The following is a 27,078-nucleotide window of genomic DNA, read 5'->3' on the forward strand; positions in this document are numbered from 1 at the left end:
GGACAGGTTTTGGTATTAATATACAGTGTGGTCGCTACTCCATACACGGTTATACATTCTTGTTCAAAAAACCTGGCCTGATGTGATGGATCATCATTTATATTAGTTTTTCTGTAAATTTTTGGAGTACAACTAGGAAATCCTGCTTCTGTTCATTTAAAATGTTTGGAAACCTATACTTTTGTCCAGTAAGTTAAAAAAAAATAAAAATGTTCGTACAACAACTACCATCTCACCTATAACACCTACTTTACAATTCACATGTAGCCATTCTGACGATAACTAGAGGTCACGTATTCATTAAGTGTAATTTAAATGCAATTAAGGCCAACGTGAAAAATTTATTCATGGGATGTTATTTTTTGGAATAAATTGGAGGATGACAGCGCCAACATAGTGTATTTCTTTTTAAAGAAATTTCTCATCTGATGGGTTCTACAAAGTTTCACTGCTGCAGGTGTGGTCTCAGAGGTGCAGACAGAGTGGGAAACAGCTCTCTAAAAACGATATGTTTAGATACAACTAGAAACTGAAACCCTGCAGACCTTTAACTGATAAAAGAATTTAACTGTTGACTCCATGTGGTCTTAATTTAGATATTTCTTCTCTTCTCTTCATTGTCTCACGTTCTTAAATCAACGTATTGTGGGCAAAAACACTGGGAGGAAATCATCAAAATCACAAATATTCATCACTTATATTCATAGGTCCTTTCATTTTAAGTCTGATTATTGCAAAAAAAAACAACTTATCAGTTGAATGAATGATTAAAGAGAAGAAGCAAAATAAAAAAAAATGAAAAACACTAATTCCATCTATCCATTGTCTAGCCCCACTTTATCCAACTCAGGATTGCAGGGGCACATGGAGCCTGTCCCACTGCCATAGAAGCAGGGTACAGCCTTCATCACAGGGCCAGACAGATACAAACAAGACAAACAACCATGTACACTCACTTTCACTTTTGTATATTCAATGTATAATAAACAATAAACCTAACATGCATGTATTGGGACTGTGGGAGGAATTTGGAGGATTCCAGAGAGAATCCACACATAGACAGGGAGAATATAGAAACTCCACATAGAAAGGCACCAGCCGGGATTTGAACCAGGAACCTTCTTAAGAACTTCTGTAATCCATCCATTTTATATATACACACATTTACTATATTAAAGTCTATTACAAGTCCAGACCAAAAATCGGTTGAAATGTAAAATCTCAAGGGGCTGTCTTCATACAGGAAACTGCAGACCTGATCTGCTGACATACAGCGACAGATGTGCCTGCTGTTTCGAGGAAGTTTAGGTCTGACAGTTTCAACTTTCAGTCTCGGTCCCTGAGGTACAGAAATAGACGGTAATGAAAGAAAAATGCTTCGAAGCACTTTAAAGCACATGAACAAAAAGCATTTTGAATGAATCTAGTCCATGATCACTCATAGCCATGCTCTGTTTGATTTTGCATGATAAAATGTATATGTGAAATTATATCAGATTTACTTTATAATAACCTCTTTAAAAACAATTAAAATGAGTGTATTTGACAAAAACAATCAAACTCCAATCAACAGAAAACATTTATTCTCAAAAACTTTATTAATTTGTAAGTCGCTTTGGATAAAAGCGTCTGCTAAATACATAAACATAAACATAAAAACACAAAATATAACATTCAATAGTAAAGAGTAAGAACAAAATATTGAATAAATCTAAATTTATATATACATTTATATATAAATTTGACAATTTTGATTTTAGAAAAAGAAAAAAGCTATCAGCTTTTTTGTATAAAAGTAACACAACTACGATTAGTCATGATCCTTTTAATTTGAATGCCAAACTATAATTGATAAATTGTATCACGTTTATTGTCTTATACTATATCTGACAAAAGTTTGAAATTAAAAAAATGTTGTCAAAAATGATTAAAGGTGAATTGACAGAAAAAGGTTTCATCTCAGACCATAGAAAATACTTCACAGTACAGATAAATGACTTCAGAAATGTACTTTCTAAATATACAGTAGATTATTTATTGTATTCAAAGCATTGAAAATATCTGAAAACTACAAAAAAGACACCAACACTAATGTGTGATCTGCAGCCACTCATGTCTAATGTGCATCCATCTGATTCTTTATTGCTTCTTCATCTGAAAAACAATTTTGAAAATGTATTAATTTGTTATTATTAACAACAGCACAAACAAACAACAACAATTTTATGAATATCATTATTCATTCATAAATTGAATATTCTGAGAACTATATTAAACTGATGCTATAGATGCTCATCCCATCAAATATTTGTATTTGTGAACTATTTGGTTTAATTCAGCTCTGTAATGAACACCAGAGTCTGAAGTTGCTGTGAAAAATAATAGGACCCACATTCAGTTTAATGCAATATCTTGGAGTGGTTTCCATTTTCAGAAATGCTTCTTTTTTTTTTCTTTTTTTGTTAAAATATTTCTGCCTTAATCAAATGTCTTTATTGGATTAATTGAGCCTTCCATTTAGAGATTACATGGCCCTGTAGTCACATTAATCAAACAAGCATTAAAAAAAAATCACATCTGAATATCTTACTTTGAATAATCTGTCTTTGGTATAACTGAATGCATAAAAAGCCTGCATGTTTACCTGGACCAAGCTGAATATCATGTTATATAACAGAGAGAAAATGAAGAGCAATATGAAGGTGGAGGCTGTGGACCACAAACTGCTGAAGTCATCCTCTTCAACGGCATCATATGTGCAATTCGACTCAAACATACATATTAATTCTGAAGGGAAACCTGAGAAGAGGAAGGTACAGTATGGGTGATTAGATTAGTTGTGTGTGTTTCTAACAAATTTTCATTTAGATAATGGAATAAAAGGAGTGATTGAACAATACAGCAAGTGTCTCCATGCAACATTTATTTTGAAAAATTCCATACACTTAACAAGGTTTTAGTATATAGAGGACAGAAGGCAACACAACACGATGACAAATACACAATAACATTGACTGATGACAACACAGAGTGTACACCATTTCACAACATAAAATCTACACACAAACAAAATAACACAGGAGCACAAAGGATCGAGCCAACTCTGTTATCAATCACATTCAAGAGAGTTACCAGAGGCCTTTGACACTCCTTTAGCTTCCATAGCTGCGTCACTACCAGCAGGCCAGACGTTGCAGTTGAACACTTTTTCTTTGTCCCACTCATTCTTGGTGGTGGTGTAAACGCTTGTGACCAAGTAGCCATTTCTGGTCTTCTGGCGGGTGAAGGTAGAATCCTCATAGTTTCCACTGTTTTGTTTCTCATCTACTGACCAGGCGATGTAGTAATCCTGCTCCACATCACTGAAGACCAGACACGCCAGCCTGACTTCAGCTGAGTCTTTTTCCTCCGCTGTGGGAGTGAGAACTGTCACTCTTGGATTTGCCCCCTCTGAAAGAGACACTTAGTTAGCCTCCTTCATAATGAAGTGTTGAGTTTAAATTAGAATTCTCAATAAATAAAGATGAAAAGGGCTGGGAGTGATTAATTTGTTAATAAAAATGTCCTTTTCACATGTGAATTGGCTACAAAATAATATAGTTTCATAATATTTTGATGATTTCAGTTTGGTAACTTACTTCTGTTGACAGGCAGTTCTTGAGTAACCAGGATCACATCATATCTGACAGCAGAACATCTCACGTTCTTGACTGATTGCCAATCGTTGAGATTACGAGTCAGAATGCTGGTTATGTGATTCGTACTTGTTTCCAGCCTAACGTTCTCTGTGACATCCTTTCCATCAATCTGCCAGATGATGTTGGTCTCTGATAGTTTGGTAATACTACACTTCAACTCTGCCCGACGGTTGGTGAATATTTCTTTGTTAGTTGGAGGGTTTAAATCCATCGTGAGAGGAGCTACATGGAAAAGCCATAAGAAAAATAAATGATTAATGTAATTTTATTGTGTGGAGAAAAAAGAAATTGCTTAAAAAACACTTTCATGTTTGCGTTCCATTTAAACATCCTCCTTCACCTTACTTTTAGTTTCAACTACATAAAAATCAGAATTATACAGTACCTTTTGAGGTCTTCTTTGTGTAAATTTCTCCTTCATGAGTCACCTTACAGGTATAAACATTTTCACTGTTCCAATCTGCTTCAGGGATTCTTAGGACACTCACAGCTGAATATAAATTCCCAATTTTAGTGGGACCGATTTTAGTGTAGCCACTTTCAGTGATGCCGTTCTTTTCCCAAGCGACTGAAACTTTATCAGGGCCAAACTGCTCAATATAACACGTTAAGGTCTGTTTGTCTCCACTTGGCACTGATTGCAAAGTTACTTTTGGAGATCCCCCTGAAAATGTCAAGGCAGAAGACAGACACATAAATCATTTTGAGAACATTTACCACAAAATATTTTCTGTTGCCTAAAAAGTGAATGTCAGACAGAAATGAAAGACAGATGTTCTGAAATAAAACATAACATACTTTTTACTTGCAGTTGTTTGGTGCCTCCAGGGTGAGTAACAGAACAATTATAAGAGAAATAATCAGATTTTGTTACACTGATCACGCTGACTCCCGTGAATTTATTGTTGCTGTTACTCAGAGCTGAAATATATTGTTCAGAAGGCACACTAGTCCCACTGGCATCGCTCCATTGGAATGTAGCACGGTTTGGATAAAAGTCATGTGCCAGACAACCAAGAGTGATTTTATCTCCAGAGCCGGAGTCACATGAAACCAGCGGGAACAGAGTTGGTGATGAAGTTGCTCCTGTGGAATAATATGAAGTTTGTATGTTAAAGGGATCAAGTCAAAGGAAAAGTTGAACATATTTACACTAGATACTCAAATACACAGTGGTAGAATTTAGAGTAGCATATTTATTAAAGTACCATAGCTGGATACAAATTTGAAGTATTGCCTGTGACTTGAGACTTTTTTGTTGATGCCACATTTGCAACGCTTACATCACAGTTGGGAGGCAAAAATACTTTTTACTTCTCTACATTTCTTATTCACTGCTTACTTTACAAGTTTTTTTTTAACTCAAAATGTATGAGAACTGATAAAAATATGAACTTTTACGATAAAATCAAACTGCCTAACTATTTATATAAGTACAGCTGAGACTGTTCATCACTCATTCTTTTCATTCAATTGGCAGAAATTTGTCAATGATTTTGATCGCCTATTAGAGACGGATTTTTTTCAGCATTTCTTCATTTCTAATTTAAATTTACAAACCAAATAATACATAAAAAAGTGAATAAATAATTATCATATTAAATCATAATGAACGATTAGTTGCAATGCAATGTTAAACGTATGAAAACACATCATCCAACTTTTTTTTTAGGTAGAGTGTTGACTATGGTACACAGATTACAATTTGTCTGCAATACGTAGCACCACAGTAATGTGATAGAAATGTACTTTCTGTTGCACTGCTTTATTAACTTAAGCTGATCCTTAATATTAATGATGCAATGATAAGAGCAAACTATTACATGTATTACAAGTATTTTTTTTAAATTGTATGGAGAATAAAAGTTATCAATACGAAATTTCAGAAACTTTTCTTGATAACACTAAGTAACATTTTCAATGCTGGACTTCTACCAATACAAAGAGTAGTTTTACAATATGGTATTAGAGCTTTATTTAAGTGACTAATACTTCAACAGTTGCTCCACCACTGCAGAGATTCTCTAAATGCTCAAATAATTAAAATAAAGAAGAATCAAAGCAGTTCCACTTCTTAACCTCAAAATTATAAATCGAAAAAGCTATTTTCAATCAAATATTTACCGATTGATTATTTCTAATAAGAAAGCTGGTTTGCTTCGTATGAGTTAAACATAACATTTCAAATAGCAGTATTTAGTCAGTATCATCTTATGTCTTAAAACATAGGGATTGCTTTTGTTTGACAGTACACCTATACTTAGAATAAAGAATAAAACAACCTAAAAGGCTTGTTGGTAAGAACTATTATTATTAGATAATATACAAAAGAAAATGAGGTGACCCTCACAGCAACTCACTTTAAAGATACTCATCTCTGTTACATTTTTTGAAAATTATAGATGAAAGATGCTGTGTCAAGCTTCAGTTAGAGAGGGCATGCGCTATGTCATTAATAAAATTTATAACCACTTTAAACTTTAAACTGTTGACTTACAGAAAGGAGTTATTTATAACTAATCAATAGAGTAACAACAGGTGAAATAACCAGTCATTTAGAGCGACCAAAAACGTAGATGCTCATTTGTTGCTCAGTGGCGTTACAATTAAGATCAAATCATCAAAACAGCCTACATGAAGAGATATTATCATCATTAAGGACATTTGAAATGTTTTTGAAACAGCAGCATCATTGGCTACATTTAACAGTTATGTCTATAAACATTTTAAGAAGATATATTTCTCAGAACCTTTCTACCATCGAAAAACATAATTGAAGATAAATATATTAAGCAGTCGCTGTGAATATTTTGAGTAAATGTGACTTACCTGAAGAAACTGTGACTTCGGTCCCACGACCCCAGTAGTCAAAGTAATCACAGTGCTGCATCTCCGCTCACTGGTTGAACAAAAACCTGGGGTGACAGGAAAAACCCTGTGTAACCACAGGAAATGCACGATGAAAGCCGAAATAGCAGTAAGACATCCTTGTGTCATGTCTGTTGTATGTTCATTCTCAGTCAGAACACAAAACATTTAGATTTATGGGAACATGTCACATCTCTATAGTTATTATGACTGTAAGCAACTAATTTACTTAGATTGAAATTATCTGTTAAGTTATGGGCTGAGGGTGTTTTCATTATTAATCCATAAGAAATGTTTTATCATTTATTTCCATTTGTCAAGAAAAACAACACAAAAACCAATCACTTGCGTAGAGGAAGAAGAATAAGTATTTAAGTACTTATTTATATACAATATATATTTTTTCTTTTTGTAAATATGTTTAATATACATGACATTCAGTATGCACTGTATACACTACTGTCTATATACAGTTGTTCAAAGGAAAAAAGAAGTGATTTCGGTTGCTATAGGGAAGGAATAGCTTCATCATCTAACCCTAACCATCGTTCATGTCACGGTTCGTGGTACGAAAAGGGAGGACCCAGATGCAGACTTAAAAAAAAAAAAACAGATTTATTTTTTTAAAAAAGCCAAAGTATCAAGAGTATCAAAAATACTAAACTGTGAAAAAACAACAAGACCTGACATGAACTATGAAACAAAACTTGACTATGGCTATGAATAAATAACGTGGGGCAAAAGACTGAACAAACGTGGCGTGAACATGAAGGTTAGGCAAGGCAAGGCAATTTTATATGTATAGCGCATTTCATACATAAGTGCAACTCAATGTGCTTTTCATAGCAGGAAAATAAATAACAGAATAAAAGGATGAAAAGATAAAAAGATAAACATGTGCAAAGACACGTAAAACAAAGACAATAAAACCTTCTGTAACAGCCGGAACCAGAAGTAGTGCAAGATAGAATTAATAAAATGCTTTGGTAAGAAAAAAAAAGGATAAGACAAGTAAAAAGGAGGTAATAGACACTCAAGAGTATCTGTAACTCTAACCATTGGCACCCATCATCTCATTTCAAAGGCCTACCAAAACAAGAAAGTTTTGAGCCTTGATTTAAAAGTAGCAACATTTGGAGCACATCTAAGTGTTTCAGGGAGTTTGTTCCAGATATAAGCAGCACAATGTCTGAATGATGCTTTACCATTTTTTGTCTTAGGACTATAAACCGTTAGCAGTCCCTTTCCAGATGACCTAAGGGTGGTTGATAGGGAATAAAAAGATTTAGCAGGTATTTTGGGCCCAAACCATTTAGGGATTTGTAGACCAGCAAATTAATTTTAAATTCAATTCTCTCACACAGAGGGAGCCAGTGCAAAGCTCTGAGAACTGGTGTGATGTGGTCGTATTTTTTGGTTTTTGTGATCACCCGTGCAGCTGCATTTTGAACACGCTGCAGTTTTTGGATGGTTTTCTTTGGAAGGCTGTTATAAAGCACATTGCAATAGTCTAGTCTACTTGAGATAAAAGCATGGACAAGTTTTTCCAGGTCTGGTTTAGATAGAAGGCTTCTAATCCTTGCTATATTTTTTAGGTGGTAAAATGCCGACTTGGTGAGTGAATTAATCTGGTTTTCAAAGTGTAAGTCAGCATCTGATATAACACCTAGGTTTCTGGCATGGCTTGTAGTCTGTAGTGATAGGGTTTTCAGATAAGCACTGACCTCAATTCTCTCATTGTTGTTAGGACCAAAAACAATAACTTCTGTTTTGTTCTTGTTTAGCTGCAGAATATTGTGGAACATCGAGTCATTTATCAGTGCGATACAATGCTAAAGGGACTCAATCAAGGTAAGGTGAGGATTTCACGATGACTGTGAGTGAACCTGGAAACGAAATACTGGGGAAGGTGATTGGCGACAACGAGCAGCTGTGAAAAAGAAAACAGGTGACTTGAGTGAAGCTAAGTGACAGGGGAAAAAACATGACAAGAAATGAACCTGGAAACATGGCAAAAACCTGAAAACATGACAAAAGAAAACTTAAAATGTGACAGTTCATTCTGTTCCATTATAACCGTGATGATAACTGAAATCTTTTCATCTTTTACTGACAAAGTGTCATAGTTACACAACAATTTGATAACAGCTTGATGGAAAAAAATAAATACATGCCAAAAAAATACATTTCATTTAGCTGTCTTTCTGTAAATTTCTTCACATTTGGAGGCGCACATGTAATCTTTCTAATGCATGTAAAAGATTTCACGAGGGAATTTGTCTGGCAGTTTCTACAAACTTTCGCAGCTGCAGGTGTCATCCCAGCTGTACAGAACAGGGAAGCGGCTTTCTAAAAACAACATGCTTGGAGACACCAGGAAACTGATGTGCTGTGTTGAATTCTGTGTTACGTTAGATGTTCTTAAATCCCTGTGTTGTTTTGTGAAAAAAGAAAACTAATTATTAATTCAAAAGGAGAATTAAAAAAAATATATATATTTTGTTCAATTGTACTCTGTGTTGCAGGGGAGCTGGAGACGCCTTTGTCTGAACAGTATGTTCTGTAGAGGGTGGGCACTATTGTCATTGTGTTTAACAACTTGTACATAATTCTTCAATTCACAATCAGCTCCGGTACCTCCAAAGCATTCCCCAGAGCAAAGCCAAATTTCTTTATCAGAAACTCTTTTTTTAACTCTTTGAATCACTGGCTCCGGTGCTGCTGCCCCAAGAGATAGTTGCAAAACAGATTGCACTCTTCACTGCCAACTTATAGAAGATATGCATCATCTTGGTGCAGCTATTGAAGGACTAAGCCTCCTTACCAAGAAATTGGCAAATAAAAGAAAAGGCTTTATGATTCTATTTAGTAATTGGGCTGCACAGCAAGAAGGTTCCTGGTTTGAAGGCCATCTGGGGCCTTTCTGTGTTCCGTTTGCATGTTCTTTCTATGTTTTTGTGGGTTCTCTCCGGCTACTCTGGTTCTCTCAAATCATCCAAAAATTTCAGGTTAATTGGTGACTTTAAATTGTTTGTAGGAGTGAATGCGAGTGTGTATCATTGTTGGTCTTGTTTGTCTCTGCGTGGCCCTGTGATAGGCTCCAGCCCATCTGCAACCCTGAATTGGATTAAGCAGGTACAGAAAATGGATAATGATGAAATAAAATAATTAAAAAAAGAAAACATCTATGAGGTTGGATTAATGGATGAAAGGGATAAGGGATATGATGGATAATGGAGGACAAACTTAACATAGCTATCTTTGGGATCCTAAATCTTTATGATTACAATTGTTGATCATCTACTGAGAAAGAACTGAAAAAGAGCAAATTTAGAGAAAATTAAAACATTTTAAGACATTACTAAAGAAGCAGCATCACTTCCTTCATAAATTACCCTTAACCATCTTCTCTTTTCTGTGTTTTTTACTGGCTTTTGTTTCTGTATTGTTATCATACAGAATTTTTGGAGGTTTTTGTCATAGGACGTATCACTGTGGCCACCAAAGTATACACTGTGACTCAGCCTCTCACAAAAACTTCCCCATATAAGCTATTTATCATTACACATGATTCACTTTTTTTTTAAATAAAGATAGAAAAAAGAATAAAAAAAAACTTTCCTTGATCCAAATTCATTAAATATTCTCAGTTCTTTTCTCAGTGTATGATAAATTTATATTTAGTCCAGGTTAAGTATTTGTTATGGTTAGGCATTTTTGCCAGGGCAGCATGTCCCACCATGGGTACGTTACTGGGTTGGGAAACACTGCACATCCTAAAAATGTTATACTATTTAATCAATGAAATATTATTTACATATTCAAGCTTTTTTTTTTTAAGCACAAAGTCCTCTTAAGTAGGAAGGAGAGGAGGCAAAGGATGCATTTTTGCACAGGTTTTTGAACCAGGGCACACTTTCAGTCATGAGTCCACTGTTTTTTCACTGCATCGTGAATTTGGGTTTCCCTTTTATTTAGGACAGGTTTTGGTATTGATATACAGTGTGGTCGCTACTCCATACACGGTTATACATTCGTGTTCAAAAAACCTGGCCTGATGTGATGGATCATCATTTATATTAGTTTTTCTGTAAATTTTTGGAGTACAACTAGGAAATCCTGCTTCTGTTCATTTAAAATGTTTGGAAACCTATACTTTTGTCCAGTAAGTTAAAAAAAAATAAAAATGTTCGTACAACTACAACTACTATGTCACCTATAACACCTACTTTACAATTGACATGTAGCCATTCTGACGATAACTAGAGGTCACATATTCATTAAATGTAATGTAAATGCAATTAAGGCCAACGTGAAAAATGTATTCATGGGATGTTATTTTTTGGAATAAATTGGATGATGACAGTGTCAATATAGTGTATTTGTTTTTAAAGAAATTTCTCATCTGATGGGTTCTACAAAGTTTCACTGCTGCAGGTGTGGTCTTAGAGGTGCAGACAGAGTGGGAAGTGGTTCTTTATAGATGGCATTTTTAGAAACATCAGGGTATAACTTGTCCGGTTGCAGCAAAACCCAAGTCATAATGGTGCATTTCAGTTGAACCCGAAAGTAAGAAATTCCATGCAACTGGGTGCATGGAATTTCTTACTGGAGGTGTAAAGTTTCAAGACAATTTTTGCTGTTGGACACTGATATGACAGGACACCAGCAATGTTTTTTCCTTTTTAAAAAAATAAAATAAAATGCATGCATGTAATAATTTTACCAACTCAATTCCTAAAAAAGTTTGTAAAATGTAGATAAAGGTAGAATACAATGATTTGAAAGTCTACTAAAAATGATATTTGATTGAATTATTCATTCAGTACAACAGATGACTCTCAGGTGTTTGTTCTTAGGTTTTTGTATGGGTGTATATCATTGTGCCACCCCATAGAACACAATGATAAATGCTATAACAAAAACCAAGCACTGCTGCATTGGAGGGAAAGTGAAACTATAACACCATCAGTGGGGAGGAATGGAACTAAACTTGAATACTGATCAACAGAAATCTAGAGGTGAATTTCTAATGTTTATTTGATTTGATCAACTCATTCAACATTTCAGATTACTGTTTAGTGTATGATTTTCCAATGTCAAGTTAGCGCAATTTAAAATCTATTATTCTGATCTAAGAAAAGCAAAGAACTGCAATGAGATCATGAAAAAAAACTTTTCGCATATGTTGATGCAATCTATGAATCTATGAATTTTCATTACACTTGTTCAAATAAATCCATATGAAAATCAAACGTCATTGAGAGCAAGCGTGTAAACTGGCAGTTTGAGATAATTAAATTAAACTAATAACAGTAATGATTGCATGGAATCAAATAGTGTAAATTAATTATATTAATGAACTGTAGACTCCAGTGGTTGAAACAGTCACAGTTGTGTAGCAGAACTTGTTGAATAAAAGCATGTACAAGAATTTTATTAGTATTAGAAAATACTTTAGTACCTGTGTGCATTTGTTCAGTGCTCAAAGTTTATCACAGATCTTGGTATCATCATGTGGTTATGAGTGATTTGGTTGACATGAAAATGAAATTTACATTTGCACAGTAACTGATACTATGTTGCTAACTGTTTACCTTTTAGGTATCAGTCTGTTTGTTAAACTGATATTAAGAGTAGTTTCCTCATTATGTAATGAGAATTATGGCACTAAATGTCGTCTTTTTTCCCCACAACATTATAATGGATGAGTGTCAGATTTGTGGTTCTTAGGTTTTTGTATGGGTGTATATCATTGTGCTCCCCAGCCCATCACTGTGACAAACACTGACACAAAAACCCAACACTGGTGGAAATATACCATCTACAGAAGGTAAGAATAAAACTATAGTAGGATTCTATTTAAATCTATTTATTTAATATGTGATTTTCAGTAACTTATTAAAAGGACTCTATATTTCTCAAGTTAAGAAGATATTTGGTTGACATGAAGATAAAATTTATATTTGCAACTGACACTCTACTGCTAATTATTTACCTTTTTGATATCAGTCTGTTCATTTAAACTGATTTTCTCATTACGTAATGAAAAATGTTTTTCTTAATCTTTTTTCCCACAACGTTATAATAGAGTGTCAGATTTGTGGTTCTTAGGTTTTTGTATGGGTGTATATCATTGTGCCCCCCAGCCACCACTGTGACAAACACTGACACAAAAACCTGTGGTGCAAACACTGTTTGCTGCACCAGAGAGTGAGTGGACCTATACCACCAGCAGAAGGTAAGAGTAAAACAAAACTTAAACTCTTATCACCAAAACTACAATTAATAATTACTCACCAATGAATTGGCTTTTTTTTATTCATTTATCAGGATTCTGTCTAAATCTATTTATCGACATGTGATTTTCAGTTACTTCTTAAAAGGGCTCAATATTTCTCAAGAAGATAAGTAAATCTCTTAATTTTGAATGTTTCATTTAAATAAAAAACGGATTATTAAAAGTGCAAACTGAAGTGCAAATTAAATCAACTAACTTTCAAAAGTCTGTATTCAGTATCTGGTATTTCAGATTAAAGTACAGCATACTGGAAGCTAAAATGTATATACATTTCAATCATGCACAGAGTTATGCATTTTTTCAGAATTGATCCATCTAACTAAACCACATCTAATTCTGTGTTAACACAAATTAATTGAGTTTTACAGTAACGTCTGATAAATATTCTGGCACACAAAAGTCCACAGCAATTAAATAATCCTAACTGAATAAGAATCAATGAAATAATTCACAAGAAGATTCAATTATTCATCGGCTACACAGTACAGGTCAAATTTCAGTATAAATAACTTTTTTTGATAATACGCAAAAAATTAATAATTAATAAATTTAATAAATTTGATAGAAACTGCGCTTTAAGGAAAATAGGTAACTAAATAAATAAAACCACGAAGGCAAATCTATTAATTACAAAAAGTGAGTAGAACAAAAGATGGTTGAGAGTGAAATCTGCATTGACATTTGAAATTTGTTGAAGTAAATTCTGAGAAAAAAAATGAAAATAGTTTTGATCAATTGAAGGGATTTTGCCGTCTTATGATGAGAGAAAAATGTTCACCACGAGAAAATCGTCATTAAATAGATGACTAATATTTTGTTATTGAGATCTGTGTTTTATATTAGAGGAAAATATGCCAAACACAAAATAATAATTATGAACTCTTCAAATTCAGTATTTGGTGTCAGGTTCCAAATCAATGTAGGAAACAATATTACTCACTGATCACATGAATTGTATTGTTGAAATTGTTAGTGGCTACAGGCTGCAGCCGTTTAGTGCTTTCTGTCAGCACTGAAACACGCATACAGAAAATACATTTAAATGTTAGAATGAATGAAAATAATGGGTGCCAGTAAATTCCTCCAAACTGTTTCCTGATGTCCTGTGTAAGGCCATTTCTGTGGGAAGAATTAAAAACACAGCACATCCTTGTCTGCCCTCTAGAGTTTTAAAGCAGGGACTGCAACTTTTTCAATATCAACAAGCTGTTTAGAGATGGTTACATGTGAACATCTGCAATGTATTAATTTCCCTGCTTTTCAGAAGCAGCTTCTGTTTGATATCACTGCTTAGACCACTATTCATTAGTTAGCAGACATTAGAGCTGAGGCCGCTTCTGGAAAAGGTGAATCTCTACACTGACTTGTTATAGAAAAGTAACCATCTGCCTCTCTGAATACAATAAATAATAATATTAATTCCTGTTTTTATTATTATTATTAAAATGATAAAAAAAGATAAATTCACATATACTCTGATTCAACCTGAGGCACAGCTGCAGTCAGTCTGTGAGAAAAAACACAGAAACCTTAAAGCTTAAAGATGCAAAGTGGCACCACTGAGTCTGATCAGATGATATCAAAACTGTATGTTTCAAACTGAAATAACTGTTCACATCATCAGTCTTGTGACTATTCACTGTTTCTAATGTGTTAATTTGTGCAAATCTTCTAAGAGCTCTTCAAAGGAATCAGGCACTAGCAGCAAGATCAGAGAAACAGGGAATAAAGTTGATCCTTAAGCTGAGTCAAGTTCCTCTAATTTTGCTGTTGAACTCCTAAGATTTTTTGCATGCAAGTAAAATTAACTGGATAAAACTTGATCAATTTTCTCTGACAAATAAGAAAAATTAAAAGAATGTGTTTAATATAAAACTGAAGTCAGAAAAAATGCAAGAAAAGTACATTGATAATGATTTTTTTTTTTTATTCAGTATTAAAAATCAGAAGCTCTGCAGCTCAGTGATGAAACACACTGATGAAATATAAAATTAGATTCACTCTTCAGTCATCCTCATACTGTTAAACTGCTATACACATAATTTCTGGTAAAAAGCTTTACACTTCAAAATCATCTTTTACAAATTTATAGAATAATCAAAGTCATAGTTTAATCTGTAGTTAGTTTTTTAGCTCTCAGGATTCCATGATCATTCATTGAATATGAGTCAACTGATCTGCTGTTACTGTCTGATTAAACAGAGGAGAGGCGGAGGCTATAAGTCAGAAAGTGAACCCAGGATACATTTCTTAATAAAGTGTTAAACCAGCTTCTAGTGACCTACAATAACATGCAGTGTTAACATTAGCTAAATAAGCAAAGATGATTATTATACTTTTTTTAATTTGCTCTACCATCCACAAATACATTTGAATAATTTGCATGATGTGATTCAGAAACTCTTCTATAACTGAGCACAAATACTGTTACTCAGGTCTGTAGATGTTTTGTATCACTGTGGCTCTATCACACACAGTAATGAACAGCTGTGTCCTCAGGCTGCAGAATGTGTCCAGTTATTCTCACTGTTATGAACTTGTTATTGAGAGCATCATTTTGGGTTTAGCCTCTTTGTCCCCACTGATTAAAAATCCACTCCACTTTTTCTTCATTATGTTGTCTGATCCACCATCTGATAACAGCTGTGCAACAAGCTGTTATCAGTCACAGAATAAATTAGAAAAATATTACTGATAACATTGTTACTTTTACATTATTGACCATAAACTTGCTTTTACCTTCCTTTTTGTAGTAATACAATGGTAAAAGTGTAAAGACTAATTTGAAGGTTATTACCACAGAGCAGGAAGTGTGGGGATTGTTGACATAAATATGAATTTTCATTTTAAGAAAATGAGTGCATCTCTGTGAGAGAGTGAACTGAAACCAGCTTAGAAATTATAGATAATCAGGAAATGGATATTTTTTTACATGTATCAACATGCTTTTGCAGCTGCCACTGAGAACACGTTGCCATTTGTTGCTTTTGAAGGTTTTTGTTCAGCTCCTCCTCTGTCTTCAGTCACTGTGCTTTGTCGAGCACAGAAGTAAACAGCAGAATCTTCTGCTGTGAGGCTCCTGATCTCCAGGTACTGAGTGCTGCTGGGCACATCTTGAGTAAAACTGACTCGATTTTGAAAGGAGCTGGCATACTCTGAGGAGCTTCTGTATGGGCTTATCCTCCCCATCCATTCGAGAGGTTTCCTCTGCCTCTGCCTCACCCAGTGAATATAATGATTTACCATGCTGTAACCAGAAATTACACACGACATCTTCACTGTGTCTCCAGGTCTCTTCACCTCAGATGGAGACTGATCCAGTTTAATCTGACTCCAGACTCCTATAATAAAACAAAACCATAACATCATTCACCAATAATCACTTGATGAACATTTAAAAAAGATTAAAAAGTGACAGATTTTCTCACCATGTATAGAAAGCAGAAACAACAAACTCCACATAATTCTATTATCCATTCTGTTAAACTGTTGTGAAATTCTATCAAACTGACGTTAAAAGCATGAAGAAAACTTTTCTCAGTGTTCTGCCATAAATTGTGTTGACTGTGGTTGTTTATAAAGAGGGAGATTTGCATAGACCTCCCTCTACAAAGTCTAAGAGACGATGTAACGCGATAATCAGCAGCATCAAACAGTAGAGGAAACACTGAAATATTTCACAAAAGACACAAAAGGAAAGTAAAAAAATTTGATGTTCAACAATATCCTCAAGACAGTTTTCCAGTGATTTTTCATTAATTTATTTGTGTGTTTTTTATTTGTTTATGTAAGCCTATATCTCTCCTTAAATTCCACTTTTGGGTTGAAATTCCTGACTCTTTAGTCACTTCAGTTATTTTTGCAGGTCTTTCAGTTGGTTCTGTTGCTTTGGAAGAATGAGAATAACCAGAGACCGGACTGATGTTGGTACACTGTCCAGAACATGTTCTGCTAGTTTTTTTCTCTTCTTTATTTTATATGAAAACTCACATTAAAACAATTTAATTGTATCCACAAAGCAAACGATACTATCTGAAGCTGTAGTTTTATAAGCTCATTAATTATATTTTATTTTGAAATGAAGGCTGAAATAGGTTATAAATATCAAGTCTGTTTAAAATATTTAAAGATAAAAAGGTTTCAGATTCAGGTTTTTCAAAAACACTGAATGCATCAAATGAAAAAAACCTAAAATTTGTTTTAATTCTCACATTTAATTTTGAATTGTTCATTCATTCTCTTTTGGGAGAAGTTTTATTCTTTATTTAAATTTCATAAAGAGTAAGGTTTGATTTTGATTATGTGTTTAGATTGTTCTGTTTGATCATGGGGCCAAAGAAATGGATATTTATCCATTATTCTTCTTTAGTGTCACTAAAAGAGACAATAAACTCTGGAGGAAATGGCACACAATGATTTCATTTAAAAAAGATTAAAAACTGACAGATTTTCTCACCATGTATAGAAAGCAGAAACAACAAACTCCACATAATTCTATTGTCCATTCTGTTAAACTGTTGTGAAGTTCTATCAAACTGTCCATTGTCCACACAATGATTTCACACAGATTGTTGAAGTATTTGAAAACAACTTGTATGAAGTGGTTTGTCAGAATATTTGACTGTATATAGGTGAGTGTCACAGTGGCAGCTGCAGGGCTTTGTGTACAGCTCTGTAGCTTCCTGTATCAGTGTGGCCTTCGAGCACAATAATAAACTGCAGAGTCTTCAGTCGTCAAGCTGTTCATCTGCAGATACACTTGATCCTTGTTGTTGTCTCTTGAAATGGTGAAACGATTCTTGACAGAAGTGGAATAATACTTATCGCTTCCACTGGGAGCAGAAATGAAGGCAACCCACTCCAGTCCTTTTCCTTCAGCTTGTCTGATCCAGCTGATATAAGCGTTATCATCTGATATTCCTGCATATGTACAGGTCAGTTTGTGGGAGTCTCCTTGCCTCTTTACCACTGGTTCAGACTCAGTCAAAGTCTGACTGCAAACACCTGAGAGCAAAGCAGTGAGATCAGTGCAGAACCAAACAGAAAACTAGTAAACAGAGCAGTGCAGAAGTGTGATATTCACCAGAAACTGCTGAGAGCAGGAGAAACGTTACACATCCAGTTAAAGCCATCGTGGAAAAGTGTTGCACGTCTGTCTGGTAGATTAGCTCAAGTGAAGTGAGTTAAATAAAGATGGATGAGGCAAACATTTGCATTGACTCCTCCTCTCCCTATTTGGAAAGATTATGACCCAAAAATATTTAGTTTTTTATGAACTCAACCCTCGATGAACCGGTGGCGCCCTCGATGGCTGCGACCGTTCTATGAGATCATGAGATAACAATTATTGAAGGGAGGCCGTGCTTAGTATTCTCTTTTTTAAATATCCCAATTATTTTAAATTTAAGGTCAATTTTAAGTAACACCTATGAACTCTTTGGATCAAGCATTTGGTGTCTGATTCCAAATTTATTTAGAAATACGAATTTTATTAATCTTACAAAATTGGAAAGTGATTTTAATCCAGTTGAACAGCACTCGTCCAAATTGTTAGTGGCTGTTAGTTGTTGAAAATAAAGTGCAGCAGTGCATTTTTCTTTCCAAATGTTTTCTAATTCTTCCTGTGTCAGGACCTTTTTGCATGAAGAATTAAGAAACCCCATCCATCCTTGTCTGCAGTTCTGAAGGAGGGACGGCAGCTTTGTACAGTTTGAACAAACTGTGGCTTCAAATGAGGAGAGATGGGTGCATGTGAAGCTATGAAATATCATCAGGGATCAGGGGTTTATGGGCGATTTGGAGCATGCCATCATGGTTTTGAGACACGTTTAGGTGTAATGTGACATTTTTTATTTGTTATCAGTTATTTATCAGTTATTTTTATTTTTATTTATGTGGTTGTGCTGTTGTATTTTTCTTTTATTTTCTTGCTGTTTATTGACCATGATTTACACAAAAATCTTCCCATACATATTCTTCTGAGGCTCTAATACTAATATAATCTTAAAGATGACAATTTAACAATTTATTACTTGATTACCTTTATGTAATTTGTCTCACTAATGTCCATGTCTGGTATCCTCTCTCAAAATGAAACATCATGATAATGTAAATTCTTCACATCATCACAGTGAAAATGGATCATGATCATCCTTTTAACAGAGGAGATATCAATAAATGTGCCATATGGATAAGATGTTTACATGCAATTGGGCCTCTTTAAACACTCCTGGCATGATCTGCTGATGATGTCACACTACTACTACCAATAATGATGACAGTAAGATGAAAAAGAAATTCAGTGTCGTTCAATTAGATAAACAATGAACAGTGTTTCATTGATGTTCATATTCATTGTGTGGCTCAGTTAGATTCTTTTGTAAGTGGTTGTTACACAATTGCTGTCTTAATTTATTTTCACTTTTATACGTGGCTGTATCTTGCTGGCTCATCAGTTTTTGTGCAGGTCCGTAATGTTTTTTATGACTGTGGCTCGATAACGTGCACAGTAATAAGCAGCTGTGTCCTCAAGCTGCAGATTCTGTCCTGTTATTGTCATTGTTCTTGCAGAAGTGTCTCTGCTGTAGCTGAACTTATTCTTCAGAGCATCGATTTGCTCAATAGTGCCACCTCCGAACCACTGAAAAATCCACTCCAGTGCTTTTCCTTCACGCTGTCTGATCCAACCTGTTGCATAGTCGTCATCAGACAAAGAATAACCAGAGACCTGACAGATGATGGTCAAAGACTCTCCAGGCTGCACAACCTTTGATTCTGGCTGGATGAGATCAATACTTTGGACACCTGTGGAAACACAAATCAACATTATCTTCATCATTCATCTGAATATTCTGTGTTTCTGATGTGATTATTAGTGTGAATCCACTGAAAGCTCCTCACAGGATCCAGCTGCCAGCAGCAGTATCAGAGTTAAAGAGAACATGGTTGATGCTAAAGCTGAACTGATGTGAACTCTGCTGTCCTCTCACTGACACACAGAGACACGCTTCCTTTTGAAGATACTGTATTTGCATGACATTTTTCCAGAACCAACCAGATCAAAACCAGATTGTGACCCTTGCAGTTAACTTTTCTCTCAACGTTTTTAATTTTTGGAGAGACTCACCAAGTTTAAAATGTATGCATGTTTGAGAAAGATGATTTAGGAAGCTGAAAAACACTGACAAAAAGTTTCCATAGCCTGAACTTTATTCACAATCTGAGTACGCTGTTTGAAAAATAGAACTAGAACTAGAATAGATCTAATCTTTCTCCATTTAGATGACATAATAAACAATAAACAGAAGTTTCTTTTGGATTCTGGTAATTGTCTTGAAAATAAGATTGTGAACAAAGAAATTTACATATGTTGTTGCAGTGTTTGCAAATGTAGCTGTGAAACAGTTGTTACCTTTGAGTGTTTCACTAATGGTAGCTGTAACATTAGTTTACACATACTTGTTTTCTCTAATGTGCAATGAATTCAGAAACCATTAGAAATGTTGAACACGCTGACAAAGAAGCAGACAAAGTGCTTTGTATAGCACAACTAAAATCAGAGAGTTCTTCTTTTATCCTTTGCAGTGTCTTTGGTTGTTGCTTCAAAAAGTAGTTGTTTCACTGAATGTGTGTCATAAAAACTGACTTCAGCACAGATAAAATGATGAAGTGTTTTCTCTTCACGATTTATCAAGAGCACAGAAAGAAGTTCTGCAGGATTTTGTACAGCTGTTGAGATGAGTTCAGTCACAGGAATAAACAGCAGAACCTTCAGTCTGCAGACTGCTCATCTGCAGATACAGCTGCTGTTTGCTGTTGTCTCTGATGGTGAACCAGCCTTGAACTGACTAAGAGTAGTATTTGTTGCGATCACTATAATCAATAGCAGCAACCCATTTCAGTCCTTTTACAGGAACTTGTCTGATTCAGTGCAGGTAGTGGTTACTGATTGTGAATCCAGAGGTTATAAAGGTCAGTGTGAGAAACTCTGCAGGACTTTTATGCACTCATATAACTTTCCTGTGTTTGTCTGTTCGTCGGATGTATTCCTGTGGACATAAAAGTATGACCCAGATGTGTTCTTCTTCAAAGTTTTACAAATACCTTTAAAAAGTTAACGATTGTTTTACTTGAGCAAAGTCACCATAGGTCATCTAACTTACCCCTCCTCTGTTCATGTTCACACTCATGTGTGTTACTGTGTACTTCTGAGTATTTGTGCAGGCCTGTGAGTGGTTTGTATCACTGTGGCTCGAACATACACAGTAGTAAACAGCTGTGTCTTCAGGCTGCATATTCAGCCCTGTTAATTTCACTGAGCTGTCAGCTGTCAGGGTGTTGTAAAGGAACTTGCCCTTTAGAGCATTGCTTTGATAAAAGGCACCACTACCCCACCGATGCCAAATCCACTCCATTGGTTTTCCTTCACGCTGTCTGATCCAACCTGTTGCATAGCTGCCATCAGTCAAAGAATAACCAGAGACCCGACAGGTGATGGTGAAAGACTGTCCAGGCTGCACAACCTTTGATTCTGGCTGGATGAGATCAATACTGTGGACACCTGTGGAAACACAAATCAACATTATCTCCATCATTCATCTGAATACTCAGTGTTTCTGATGTGATTATTAGTGTGAATCCACTGAAAGCTCCTCACAGGATCCAGCTGCCAGCAGCAGTATCAGAGTTAAAGAGAACATGGTTGATGCTGAAGCTGAACTGGTGTGAACTCTGCTGTCCTCTCACTGACTCACAGAGATATGCTTCCTTTTAAGCAATCTTCATTTGCATATTGTTGAATATGTTTTTATATGATTTGCATTAATTTCATCGTCGTTATCCTTAAAAAAACATAGATTTTTCCTTGAAAAGTTCAGATATAAAGAGAAAATCTTGATTGTTATTTGAATAAACCGATAACATGGCTACAATTAGATTTACTTTGGAAGCTTTCATGGAAACTCAAAAGAACTGTTGACAGCGAATCGGTACACCTGAAAAGCTCTATTTCTATTTCTCTGTCAGCACTGGATGCATGTCTCTTATATGAGAGCCTGAGGAGGAGGAGAGTTTATCCTGACAGTGTCACTGTAAAGACTGATGTAAAGGATATAACCTGGCCATGATTAGTGGGAATTCTGCACAGGAATGTGAATTTCCATTTGAGGAATAGGAGGGCAGGACTGTGTGAGAATGAATGATTTAACACCACACAGGCTCTACCCATAAAAATGTAAGTATTTGATAATTTGAAAATTCACCACAAAGATCCAAAGACATGAGAATATAAAGCAGCTTCTTCATATTTGCTATTATGAATTGTCAGGTAAATTCTGACATGATGCTTTTGCAGTCATTTCTAGTTATCTAATGAGCATAAACCATTGACACTGATTGTCCTCCAGTGTTCTTTTCAGCAACTTTAGTCATCACTTACAAATCCTTACTCATATGTATTAGTTTAATAACTTGGATGAAGTCTTTAACTTTCATTCCAGTGGAAAAAACTGATGCCTGTAAGAATTGATCTATTGAATGAGTTTCTTCTTATATATTTATTTATTTTGTATAATGATGTATCACAGGGACACATGGATACAATGAATTCTCATATATCATCCTCAGCCTTCAAAGCACTGTGGGTTTTATACAGCTGTTCAAATGACTTCAGTTACTATGAGCACAATAATAAACAGCAGAATCTTCACTGTTCACCTGCAGATGCAGCTGCTGTTTGCTGTTGTCTCTCCAAACTGGGCCTTTGACTGACTGAGGGTAGAAGTTAAATTTCAAAAATAATTTTACTATCAAAACTTTCAGCTTGTTTATTATGATATTGAGCCATTATTTCTTGTTCACATTTAACCTTTACACATTTCTGTGTGAATTAAATTATTTCACTATCGTTCTCATTTATTGTTATTTTGAAATGTAATGTTAACTTGAAATGAAGGCTGAAATAGGCTATAAATATCAAGTCTGTTTAAGATATTTAAAGATAAAAAGGTTTCAGATTCAGGTTTTTCAAAAACACTGAAAGCATCAAATGAAAAAAACAAACACATGGAAAACGCTAAATTAATTCTGCAAATTGAAGTTTTATATAGTTTTATTTTTAGCTGAAATTTTTATTAGTTCTCATATTTAATTGTGAATTGTTCATTCATTCTCTTTTGGGAGAAGTTTTATTTTTTATTTAGATTTCAGTGTTGTTCAGCTCCCCCTCTGTCTGTGTTGTACGTCTGTCTGGTAGTTTGGCTGAAGTGAGTTGAATAAAAGATGGTTGAAAGTGAAATTTGCATTGACTCCTCCTCTCACTGTTTTAGTAAATTCTGAGAAAAAAAATCTAATAAGTTTTTATCAATTGAAGGGATTTTGCCGTCTTACTCATGATGAGAGAAAAATGTTCAACACGAGCAAATCATCATTAAATGGATGCTGTGCCTAATATTTTCTTATTGAAATCCATGTTTTAAATTAGAGGAAAATATGCCAAACACAAAATAATACTTATGAACTCTTCAGATTCAGTATTTGGTGTCAGCTTCCAAATCAATGTAGGAAACAATATTACTCACTGATCACATGAATTGTATTGTTCAAATTGTTAGTGGCTACAGGCTGCAGCCGTTTAGTGCTTTCTGTCAGCACTGAAACACGCATACAGAAAATACATTTAAATGTTAGAATGAATGAAAATAATGGGTGCCAGTAAATTCCTCCAAACTGTTTCCTGATGTCCTGTGTAAGGCCATTTCTGTGGGAATAATTAAAAACACAGCACATCCTTGTCTGCCCTCTAGAGTTTTAAAGCAGGGACTGCAACTTTTTCAATTTCAACTAACTGTTTAGAGATGGTTACATGTGAACATCTGCAATGTATTGATTTCCCTGCTTTTCAGAAGCAGCTTCTGTTTGATATCACTGCTTAGTTCATTAGTTCTACTATTCATTAGTTAGCAGACATTAGAGCTGAGGCTGCTTCTGGAGAAGGTGAATCTCTACACTGACTTGTTATAGAAAAGTAACCATCTGCCTCTCTGAATACAATAAATAATAATATTAATTCCTGTTTTTATTATTATTATTAAAATGATAAGAATAAGATTAATTCACATATACTCTGATTCAACCTGAGGCACAGCTGCAGTCAGTCTGTGAGAAAAAACACAGAAACCTCACATGTAAAGCTTAAAGATGCAAAGTGGCATCACTGAGTCTGATCAGATGATATCAAAACTGTATGTTTCAAACTGAAATAACTGTTTACATCATCATTCTTGTTACCATTCACTGTTTCTAATGTGTTAATTTGTGCAAATCTTCTGAGAGCTCTTCAAAGGAATCAGGCACTAGCAGCAAGATCAGAGGAACAGGGAATAAAGTTGATCCTTTAGCTGAGTCAAGTTCCTCTAATTTTGCTGTTGAACTCCTAAGATTTTTTGCATGCAAGTAAAATTAACTGGATAAAACTTGATCAATTTTCTCTGACAAATAAGAAAAATGAAAAGAATGTGTTTAATATAAAACTGAAGTCAGAAAAAATGTAAGAAAAGTACATTGATAATGATTTTTTTCTTTGATTCAGTATTAAAAATCAGAAGCTCTGCAGCTCAGTGATGAAACACACTGATGAAATGTAAAATTAGATTCACTCTTCAGTCATCCTCATACTGTTAAACTGCTATACACATCATTTCTGGTGAAAAGCTTAACACTTTGTAGTTAGTTTTTTCAGCTCTCAGGATTTCATGATCATTCATTGAATATGAATCAACTGATCTGCTGTTACTGTCTGATTAAACAGAGGAGAGGCGGAGGCTATAAGTCAGAAAGTGAACCTATGATATATTTCTTAATACAGTGTTAAACCAGCTTCTAGTGACCTAAAATAAGATGCAGTGTTAACATTAGCTTTCTGTGTCGTTTGCGTTGTGTGATAATATTTTGCAAGTCATACTTTTGTATGATTCATAAACATCTGCAGTTTTAAAACAAATTCAGCAAGACCTTTTCTTTCTTTTTTCAACTTTCATGTATCTGTTTTCATGATTATCGTTGTGAAAAGTAACCGTATTTCTCATGTGCTTCTTTTCATATTCTGCATTAGCATTAATGTAACAGGATTTTGTACAGCTGTTGATTCAGCTTCAGTCACTGTGGCTGTCGAGCACAATAATAAACAGCAGAATCTTCAGTCTTCAGACTGCTCATCTGCAGATACAGCTGCTCTCTGCCATTGTCTCTGGAGATGGTAAACCGGCCTTGAACTGACTGAGAGTAGAAGATGTTATCACTGTCATATTCAATAGTTGCGATCCACTCCAGTCCTTTTCCAGGAGCCTGTCTGATCCAGGCCATCCAGGAGCTGCTGAATGATAATCCAGAGGCTGTACAGGTCAGTCTGTGTGAGCTTCCAGGGTTTTTAACCACTGGTTCAGATTGTGTCAGAGTCTGACCTCAACACCAGGACAAAGAAAAAGAGAAACTTTATATGCAGAATGCTGCCAACTTTACCAAAAAAAGAGCTTGTTTGAAAAACAGTTTTTCCACAATTGTTAAACTAAATTAAATAAAATATTCTCTTGCTTTAAACCGATGAACCTTTTCAGTGAAACTCTTTACCTGCCCAGCAGATGGTTATGACCAGAATCACTGTTCCATATTCCATCTTGTTAAACTACAGTATGTGTCCACTGTTCTCTGTCCTTCTGCTTCCAGACGGTTAAATAAAGATGGTGATTTTGCATAAACTCCTCCTCTCAGGGAGGAGAAACTTGAAATCCAGACAGCTGGTAAAACTGAGGGTTTAGTGTAGTCAGTCCTCTGAGTTATGTGAGATGGAAATTTATTTATAGCTTCTTTTTGGCAAACCAAAAGCTACATGAAAGCACTTACAGCACAACTTTACCCTTATCTCCTTCTGTGTTGTAGTCTCTGCATTTTTTCACTTTTATCACTGTTTGCTTTACTCCCATTATATTGTAATATGAAGAAATCTTTTTTTCTGGATGATATTTGATTTTCATAATTTATTTAATTGAGAATAAAATGTGCTAAGACTTTGACCCATGTTCGTTTTTTTCTTATGGAATCATATCTATCATATCAATATTTCAAAGTAGTTTTGGGTTGAGAAAATCCAGATGATGCTGAGATCACATTTATATTTGTTACTGGAACTTTGTGTGCAGCTCCTTCGCTGTCTTTAGTCACTGTGATGTATTTGGATGTCAGGTCATGAGAGGTTATGAAAACCCTCAAGACTTCTTCAATATAAATAGTTTTTATTACCATATTTATTAATTTTTTTTTGCAATTTCCTTAACATCAGCATTGACATGGATGTTATAAATTCTAATATTGTCCACAAGCTTCAAAGCACTGTTGGATTTTGCACAGCTGTTCAATTGACTCCAGTCACTGTGGGTATCGTGCACAGTAATAAACAGCTGTGTCCTCAGTCTGCAGATTCTGTCCTGTTATTGTCACTGTTGCTGCAGAAGTGTCTCTGCTGCCACTGAACTTGTTCTTAAGAGCATTATTTTGAGCTAAGCTTCCATCATACCACATAGTAAAAATCCACTCCATTGCTTTTCCTTCACGCTGTCTGATCCAAGCTGTTGCATAGTCAGTCAAAGAATAACCAGAGACCTGACAGGTGATGGTCAAAGACTGTCCAGGCTGCACAACCTCTTTTTCTGGCTGGATGAGATCAATACTGTGGACACCTGTGGAAACACAAATCAACATTATCTCCATCATTCATCTGAATATTCAGTGTTTCTGATGTGATTATTAGTGTGAATCCACTGAAAGCTCCTCACAGGATCCAGCTGCCAGCAGCAGTATCAGAGTTAAAGAGAACATGGTTGATGCTGAAGCTGAACTGATGTGAACTCTGCTGTCCTCTCCCTGACACACAGAGATACGCTTCCTTTTAAGCATCTTTATTTGCATATTGTTGAATATGTTTTTTATAATTTGCATTTATTTCATTGTTGTTTTCTTGAAAATAAGTTTGATTTTTTTATTGAAAAGCTCAGACATAAAGTGAAAAACTTGATTGTTTTTTGAATAAACCGGTAACTCGACTATAAATAGATTTACTTTGGAAATTTTCAGGAATCTTAAAAACTTAGCTGCTGCTGATGTATGACAAAGAAATACTGTATGATATAGAGTATTTAAGAATAACAGTAAGTATTTGTA

General features: G+C 34.9%; 2 gene segments (V, D, J or C); both read right to left on the reverse strand.

The window, feature by feature from the left end:
* Positions 1 to 27,078, reverse strand: part of LOC140273886 (Ig heavy chain V region 6.96-like) — a 119,383-nt gene that overhangs the window by 26,122 nt on the left and 66,183 nt on the right.
* On the reverse strand, positions 1,779 to 4,155 carry LOC140273885 (immunoglobulin heavy constant gamma 2-like). The segment is given in 5 exon segments: positions 1,779 to 2,154; positions 2,645 to 2,799; positions 3,133 to 3,450; positions 3,639 to 3,920; positions 4,084 to 4,155. Coding segments are annotated over 4 exon segments (759 nt in total).

Source organism: Leuresthes tenuis, unplaced genomic scaffold (genome assembly GCF_036924035.1).
Source record: "Leuresthes tenuis unplaced genomic scaffold, fLeuTen1.0.hap1 SCAF_17, whole genome shotgun sequence".
Taxonomy (NCBI): domain Eukaryota; kingdom Metazoa; phylum Chordata; class Actinopteri; order Atheriniformes; family Atherinopsidae; genus Leuresthes; species Leuresthes tenuis.